Source organism: Frankliniella occidentalis, unplaced genomic scaffold (genome assembly GCF_000697945.3).
Source record: "Frankliniella occidentalis isolate FOCC.00 unplaced genomic scaffold, Focc_3.1 Scaffold13, whole genome shotgun sequence".
Classification (NCBI taxonomy): domain Eukaryota; kingdom Metazoa; phylum Arthropoda; class Insecta; order Thysanoptera; family Thripidae; genus Frankliniella; species Frankliniella occidentalis.
This window is the reverse complement of record NW_026267143.1, coordinates 1,680,201-1,688,851: the sequence shown is the minus strand read 5'-3', so window position 1 is coordinate 1,688,851 and position 8,651 is coordinate 1,680,201. Positions and strand designations below refer to the sequence as shown.

General features: G+C 49.3%; 3 protein-coding genes across 3 annotated transcripts in view; 2 read left to right on the top strand and 1 right to left on the bottom strand.

Annotated features, from left to right (window-relative positions):
* Window positions 1-8,651, bottom strand: part of LOC113217635 (neurobeachin-like protein 1) — a 346,454-nt gene that overhangs the window by 210,168 nt on the left and 127,635 nt on the right.
* On the top strand, window positions 1,703-4,181 carry LOC113202347 (larval cuticle protein A2B-like). Its single transcript, XM_052263716.1, has 3 exons — window positions 1,703-1,798; window positions 1,983-2,040; window positions 3,085-4,181. Exons 2-3 carry the CDS (start codon window positions 2,026-2,028, stop codon window positions 3,679-3,681), a joined length of 612 nt encoding a protein of 203 aa, XP_052119676.1. The 5' UTR covers window positions 1,703-1,798; window positions 1,983-2,025; the 3' UTR covers window positions 3,682-4,181.
* On the top strand, window positions 5,525-6,334 carry LOC113202345 (larval cuticle protein A2B-like). Its single transcript, XM_026416530.2, has one exon. It carries the CDS (start codon window positions 5,525-5,527, stop codon window positions 6,119-6,121), a length of 597 nt encoding a protein of 198 aa, XP_026272315.2. The 3' UTR covers window positions 6,122-6,334.

The following is an 8,651-nucleotide window of genomic DNA, read 5'->3' as shown; positions in this document are numbered from 1 at the left end:
CAACATTTGTTGCTATCAAACTTTACATCAAATGTGTTGTAAATTTACAACGAATATTTAAACAGTGTAATTTATTGGTTGTGACAGCTAATTCTTTTTTTTCGTGTAATTTGTCATAGTTTTGTGCCGAAAAACCTTCAAACAAAACAGGTGTTTTTTTCTACGAAGTTTGCCTGTAGTTTATGCGTCTAGTTTTGGTTCGTGGCACATAAATAAAAACCACAATTTTAAACTTGAATAGGCGCGAATGCATGGAGGAGGGGATCGAGAGCATCCCTCCAGCCCTGCGCCACCATGCGCCAGTCTGCTCCAGTCCTGCGGTGGCCCACTAGCACTGACACTGACTGTCCTTACCGTTCCTCTACCTCCCCACCGCGGTTCCTTCCAAAGAGTCGCGGTCGACGACCTCCTGCGCACGGCCAGCCCGGCCATTGCGCCTGACAAGAGAGGCCGCGTGGTTGGACAGAGTGCATTACGTGCTATTGCGCAACGGCCTGGGTGGCGCAGTACGTGAGCATTGTCACGCTGAAACTACCCCACGCGCGAGCGAAAATCACATTCGGCGATACCCACCGTGCTGGCGAATGTGGCCGAGCGGGCTTTGTGGAGTCAAGATCCGGTCAGAGCGATACCCCGCGCGCGTTGAGGTCTCCTCCCGTTGAAGCAGACCATAATATTTTTCGTTTCATTTGAAACCAGGTCATTTTGCCGAGAAGGGGCGAACGGCGATACCCCTCGCTACCGTCGTTCAGGACCAGGAGATTGCGAATGCTGCTCCGGCGCGGGGTATAGTTGCTCGACGCAAGAGTCCGTTGAACTTGAACTTGCGGGATACCTACTCCTAGACAGACGAAGACTGGAATGGTGCCAGGAAAAGAAGGCAATGAGGGAACGACTTGTAACCGTTTGGTGAGGCATCAAGTAGTAACAATTATACTGGCATAGCATGAAGCCTCTAAAATTTTATTCAAATGGCCTCGAACAAAATACATACCGCGGAAATCAAAAAGTGATTAGTGTACGTGGCATTTGAATCCATCGCAATAATTTTCGGACCGTTCGCAAATAATTTATGTGCAATAATTTAACAGTGCCCTTGGTGACTCACTTCGGGTTCTGTGCCTACAGGCTTTTATGTCACATCGCGATTTACTATTTCTTCAGGCGTGTAGGCAGACACTTATTATACAAAGCGATTTCGATAGTAATATGCTACTCGTAAATAACACCTCAATGATGTGTGTAAATTACGATAGTTGAATTTGAATTGGCTTGAACTGGACTTAATTGCTTGAATTGTTTTTCAATCGGTTTAAATTATTTCTTAATTGAATTAAGTTGAATTGGTTTGAATAAGTTTCAATAAGACAAAAATAGGGGTGCGCACTTAGATGGGGAGTTATTTCCCCCTCGTATGCATTTTATAATTCGGTCTCTCACACGCGCGTAATTTACCAGCGTTACGGTTCAAAGTACTCGAGAGAGGCGTATTTGTAGACGAGCAGCCGAGTATTACGTGAGCGCCACTCCAAGGTCACGGTCGCACAGCCGGGCGGCGGCCGGTCCAGAGGAAAGGGAAAAGAGAGGGTGGGGAGCGCCAGCCGGCCCGAAGAAGGAAAGGCACGACGAAAGCGAGAGTGAGCGCCAAGTCAGTAGGAGGGGGAAGCGGAGACTAGGAGGAGGAGGAAGAAGAAAGGAAGCGCTGCCGCGGCTGCGTCCGTTACTTCCATGGTCCGAGTTGCAGCTTTTGCAGCGCCTCTGTTTCCGGACGCAACCTTTAAGATGCAGGAGGCGCATGGTAGAGAACTCTTAGTCTAACAGCATAACAAATCGTAGTAGAAGAAGAAGAGAACATGGAGAGAAGGGTGAGGAGTGGGAGGCGCTGGTCTAAAGGGATCTTGAAGGGAAGGGGAAGGGCAAGGGCCCTGGTTCAGAGAAAAGGGCTAGGAAAGTGTATAAATAGGGCGTCCATTCGTGTTTAGGAGCGAGTTCCATTGGAGCTGGAGACGAAGAAGGACTTCAAAAATGGCAATGCTCAAGGTAAGCCCCATTGAGTTACAAAGTGAACCGCAGTTTTTAAGTTTACATACGACGATTATTTCAACCATCTGAATTCTATTAGAGTGGTGAGAAGCGCTTCATATAATTTGTGGTGTCATTTCACTATAACTTTTCTACAAACTTGCAACACTGTGAATACTAAAGTCAGATCTCGACATCACTATCCCCAACATGTCTTCTGCCTCAGAGTTACAATTACTTTCCTCAGTCCATTTGATTCATAATTTATGGTCCTCACCCAATGCATGAATGGCGTTCCTCGATTACTATCACAATTTGGCAAGGTCAGAAAAACCACAATCGCTTACGGAAAGAATTCGGTGAAAACGACTCAAACTCATTGGAAGTACTCGCTTTGATTACAACAATTGCCTCGCACATTCGGGGAATTCATGGTTAAGATATAAAAACTGTCACACTGCTTACATCGTGATATTACTTCATCCGGGAAAAGCCTAGTAAATTTTAAAGTCCCTCTTTAAAGTTACACGAAAATTAATGTGACGATTGCATCCTAGGTTGTCTTAGATAAAGAAATATGCCATCACGTGCACTGAAAACAAAAATGAGGCTTTGCAGAAAAGTTGAGATTTCTGGGTAATTTGGGCAAACTGTCGGAAGTAAAATTATGTCACAAAGTCTATTTTCAATTGATTCATCACTGTAAATGGGTTGGCGTCTTATGACGCCAAAATATTGGCGTCCTCAATAGAACGCCAAATTTTGGCGTCATAAGACGCCAATTCTGGGCGTCCAGTAAAAGATTTTTTTTTAGGATTTGGCGTCATAGGACGCCAAATTTGGCGTCATAAGACGCCAGAATTTGGCGTCATAAGATGCCAATGTTTTGGCGTCAAAAGACGCGAACCCATTTACAGTGATGCTCAGTTTGACCTGCTGAGTATGACTTATTGTAAATAGACTTTGTGACATAAGTCGACTTACGACAGTTTACCAAAATGCCACAGATTTGACACTGTGCCACACTCTTGACTTTCACAGTTTGCATTTACCGCCGAACAGGTTCTGTCGGTGGCAGTAGGGGTGCTGGCGGTGGCACGGGCGGGCGTAGTTCCACAACCCCTCGCATACGCGGGGTACGCGGAACACGGCCACCCTGTTATCTACGCTGAACCCGCTGCGCCCGCGCCCTACGCAGTCCCCGCTGAGCACGCCGACCACGTGTCTTACGCCCCCGCCGAGCACGCTGCCCCTGTAAGCTACGTAGCTGACGCACCAGTTGCCTACGCCGCTGCGGCTCCCGTGGCACCCGTCACCTACACCGCTGCCGCACCCATCGCCCTGGCCGCCAAGTCCCTCGACTACGACCCGCACCCCGAGTACAAGTTTTCGTACGACGTCCAAGATGACCTGACGGGTGACTCCAAGAGCCAGGTGGAGAGCCGCAGCGGCGACGTCGTCAAGGGGTCCTACTCTGTCGACGAGCCGGACGGCACCCGCCGCATCGTCGACTACACCGCCGACGACGTCAACGGCTTCAACGCGGTCGTGCGCAAGGAGGCCCAGGCTCCTAAGTACGTCGTGCAGCCTGTGCACTACGCTCCCGCCCCAGGCCTGGTGCACTACGCCAGCTCCGCCGCCACCTACCACCGCCGGTAACGCATATCTCCTTCTAAAAACGTAAAACTAAGTCACTACCGTCATTACTTTTTTAGGCCTATCGCTTTTAGTCACGAAACACATGCCGCAATGTTTTTAAACTGTGTGTCCGTGTTTCAAATCTCAAAAGTAATGTCAAAAATTAAAATAAATCAAAATAAGCAGGTGGCATGTGCCTTTAAATCGCCCTACAAGAGGCAGTGTAGCAGTCGAAACCCACTCAAGGCCTTCGCAGGCGCACACCCCGTATTTGGGCTGATCAGACAGGCTGGACGGGTATGAAAAATTATCGCGAACGATATTCGAAATGCATTCCGAGAGGCGGCCAGCCGCCATGTCCTGCCCTTGTCTCAAATAACAAATCAAGACAAACAAAGGGCTCTATGCGGTTTAGCGAGCAGCATTAGCCAAGTCAGCTCTGGCAGTCTACCATGGCCTTGAACAGAATGATCTGTTCTCAATGTTAAATTTTAAAACAATAAATAAATTGTTGTACTAAACCTGACATGTTCTACTTCGACCCTTCAGCTGTAAATTTAACTGAAACACTCTAATTGCAAAATAAGACAATCTCACAAACTTCATATCACAATTACTCAAGTCCTCACAAAACCCATAATATAGTCTTTCTTACAAATGTGCACAGCTCAGCCACCCCAAATGGCCTCGGAGCCAATGACATTGAGGACAGAAATGGGACCAAAAACTGGGCCAGTGGCGAGCACACTATCAGGCTGGGTCCCCTGGGTCCAGTCATGGGTTCGGCGTGGTGAGGTGGGCCCCGAGGCGGGGCAGTGTGCGCCTCCGACCGGTCCTGTGTGCCTTCGGACCAGAAAACCGGATTATTTTGCAAGAGCATCACTCGGGCACGGCGAGGCGTGCGCGGGGCGGGCTGTGAGCAGACTTGGCCCGTTAGCACGAACAAGAGGGGGCGGTGGTCCCCGACAGGGTGCTATCAGCAATATCACTAACGGGGGTGGCGATAATTTGGGAAAACCACCACCCCCGAGGTCAGAGAAGCTCGGCCAGACATTGGCTCCAGAAACACGAATTTTTAATATCTCCATCAAGTACCCCAATGAAATGAATTGACTGCCCTAGGAGTGCCCTACGCTGCGAGTGCAGCACGTTTGTGCTCGACAGGGTTGGTGCATAGGCGGTGCTAAAAGTGTAGAACTTCTCCGCCACATTCGTGCCGCACTCGCAGGACACCCGCTACTCAGCCGAACTCGCGTCGCATACCCGCTTCGACGTCTCAACGCACTCACGTCGCCCTCGATCCACGCACGCCTAGGGCACTCCCAGGGCACGCCTAGGGCACTCCCAGGGCACTCCCAGGGCACTCCCAGGGCACTCTAGTCATTTTAAAAGGGATGACGCTACGAAGAGAGCAACCGATGTCCAGTCAAAAACAAACAACTTACTAATCGGACGTACTATTATATCCCCCCACGCCCGAAAAACACAAAAATAATAATAAAATGGTTTTGATCGCATAAGAATTCCCAGTTCAAATACGAGCGACAGTATGCATATTCGTCAAAACTTCATTGAGGGAAGGGAGATATGCATCTCTGCGGGGTGATGGTCCTTCACAAACTGCCCTGTCCACCCCACCTGCTCCGCACTGGCCACCCGCACGCGGGTCCCGCACGCCTGGGTGGGGGAGAGCCGGCAGAGCACAATGGGCAGCGCGGGAGGCGGCCGCCGGGCGGGACGAGTATATAACCGGCGGACGTCCCAAGCCGGGCATCACACCCAGCAAAAGCTGCACCGAGCAAGCACCATGGCATTCAAGGTAGGTTACACACCAAGCACACTGGCAGTAGAGCTCACTTAGCTTATGTGGAAGACAATGCTAACCGTTTACAATTCTGTTGAGCAGTTCGTCGTCTTCGCCGCCTTCGTGGCCGTGGCCCGCGCCGGCGTGCTGCCCGCCGCCCCCGTGGCCTACGCCGCCGCCCCCGCCTACGCCCACGCCCCCGTGGCGTACGCCGCCGCCCCCGCCTACGCTAAGGCCGTCGACACTGACTACGACCCGAACCCCAGCTACAACTACAACTACGACATCCACGACTCCCTGACCGGCGACAACAAGAACCAGCAGGAGTCTCGCCAGGGTGACGTCGTCCAGGGCTCCTACTCCCTCGTCGAGCCCGACGGCAGCCGTCGTACCGTCGAGTACACCGCCGACCCCGTCAACGGATTCAACGCCGTCGTGCACAAGGATGGCCCCGCCGTCGCCGTGAAGGCCGTCGCCCACGCTCCCGTCGCCTACGCCGCCCCCGCTGCCTACGCACACGCCCCCGTCGCCCACGCTCCCGTCGCCTACGCCGCCCCCGCTGCCTACGCCGCCCCTATCGCTAAGGTTGCCTACTCCGCCGCCCCGGCCGTGGCTGTTGCATCCTACTCCTCCCCCTACACCACCTACCACCACTAAAGTGTGCGAAATAGTCATCAAGCCTCGCTGAACCCGACTGTGAACAGTGATAGACAGCAGAGATCTCCAGAGAGGCGTGCGAATGTGTGAATGTGAGTGAACGTTTAAATGTGAACGTGTGTTTTGTTTCATCTGCCATCGATTTGTGTGCGTTGTAGTACACACATGTCTAGTATTCCTACCATCATCGAAAATAAAATGATATAAGACCTAGATGCTGTGGCATTTTTTTTCTTCTATGGCCCAATTACAATGACCACATGAACTTTATTTAGTACTAAGCCAACGGTGCACAAGGTAGCTCTTTTTGTTAAATGTTCCGAGAAAACGTCTGAGCAAACACAACATCTAAAATTGAACTTGAAAAATAGTGTATAGTTTTGGCTTATTACTCACGGTTGATCGTATCGTTTGAAGACTTGGCAATATTGCATGCAATCTCATAAAGTGTTCTTAAAGCGATGCGTTAATAACACGATACGATAATAAGCCAACACTTGACATTTTAACATATATAAGAACAAAGTCCCCAGATTTTGAGGATATGTTCTGAAAACAATAGAAAATTATCGTATTTTTTAGAAGATTTTCTCTTCCTTGAAGTTTTTCCCTTTTCCTCAAGCAATCAGGCATTGTTATTACCGTGTACGTTATTAGGCAGCTGAATCGATGCCGTTCCATTTTCAAAGCGTTTGCAAAAATTATTTCTTGGGGAGGATTTTTTTAGCAGGGTGGACTCCGGGCTGCATATGGCCCCGACTCAGTGACGTCAAGCGGGCCAAAGGCGGGCCGCACATGGAGCCTTATGTGGAACACTGTTAAAAAAAAGGTGGGGCGTAGCAAAAGTAGTCGTGAACTAAATGGAAAGTCTTTTGGCATTTCCTAAAGGCCTTCGTAAAGATGATAAAGTCGTGCTACCGAAAAATTTCATGGATAGCCCAAAATCGCGTAGATCTACGTCGAGAATGACAACTTAAGTTGTCGACTAGAGCTTGTAAGCATATGAGTGACTCAGACCTCCTTTGGCCGTAATTACTTATAACCACTTATAAGCTATAAGGAACGAAATCCACTAGGATTATTTACAAGTGGTTGAGAGTGAATCTTCGGGAAATCGTCCGATGAATACCGAACTAGCCGGAGGCGGTTGGTAGCCTCCGTCTCCAACGCGAGCTGACCCACCTGCCGTAACAGCGTCTGTCTTAGTCACCCTTAAACGATGTGTGCTTAAGTCCATCTCTTACTTTGTTTATATTGTTGACCAGAACATCCCGATTTATAGTGCTCGGAGGCCTGCAGCATATCTTGACACTAGATGCAAATTTCCATCTGGTTGACTAAACACTGTTTACAGAATGCGATGGCGTCACTGCATGATGCTGACAACGAGACTGAACTGACAACTTGAGCTGACTTTCCTGGGAACTGACTTGCCTAGGAACTGACAACTTGAACTGACTTGACCACGGAAAGAGACAGCCACAGCCACAAAATGTTGTAAATTTCCCTATTGTTCCTTTTCGATCAATTCGAAGTCAACACGGAGTGCTTGTAAATTTACAATTTCAAATTGAAATTGTACGGCCCACGCCGTCGAAAATTTTCGCATAAACCTCCGCCAATTTTTCCAAGAGAAGATGGAAACGAATGTGCTAGACCAACCACCCCCTGGGTATCAGGCCGTCAGCCTGCCATGGGCGGGGTAGGCAGCCCGAACGTCACGCCTGATACGTGTGGAGCCTACCGGTCGTACGCAGGGCGCTCCAAGGTGAGGCACGCGTCGTAATGTGACGCAACGACCAGTCTCCGTCGGTTCCCGCGTGCAGTACCGAGTCACTGACCTGCGGACAAAAGAAAGAAAGACGGTCAGAGACGTCAAAAATCACAGACGAAATGAGGCAGAACAGCATTTATGAGTTTAGCATATTTATCTTAATTTAACGTATGTGCGGCTTGCACAGGCATACTTTCAAAATGTGGTGTACAAACACTCCAAATAACGCCCCTTAAGAAACTAATTAATGTGATCAAACGGCAGTTTGGTTTGTTTAAATGCATACTGCTGCATGTGAAGAATTAAATTATATTATACAATGATTAAAGTAAAAATTCAAATCCATTTTAAAATATTTTGGAAATTCTTGGTTATTAGTAACTAGAGGGGGCTTATATACACGGTATGAGGTTTCGATGTGAAGTGCCGCGAAATACTTTTGAACTTTTGACCCCCTAATAAGGGACAAACCGAAAACGATCTTCTCCTGTCAATGAGATAGACAAACCTACGATTCATGGCGTGTACAAGCGGACGGTATTTTTTCAGTCCGGCCTGTTGCCCCGGCCGGTTAGGCCACCCAAATGGCACCCCTCCCCCTCACTTCACCCTGCCCCGCAATCCCCGGGACTTTTGTGTTCACGGCCATTATGGCAGCAGCGGGACGATCAGCCGGCAGCCAGCTGAGAAGAGTGAGAGTGAGTGAGAGAGAGAGAAAGAAAGAGAGAAAGAAAGAGAGAAAGAAAGAGAGAAAGA

Coding starts and splice junctions, on each gene's coding strand:
- LOC113202345 (XM_026416530.2), top strand. CDS start 5,525: ATGTGGAAGACAATGCTAACCGTTTACAATTCTGTTGAGCAGTTCGTC.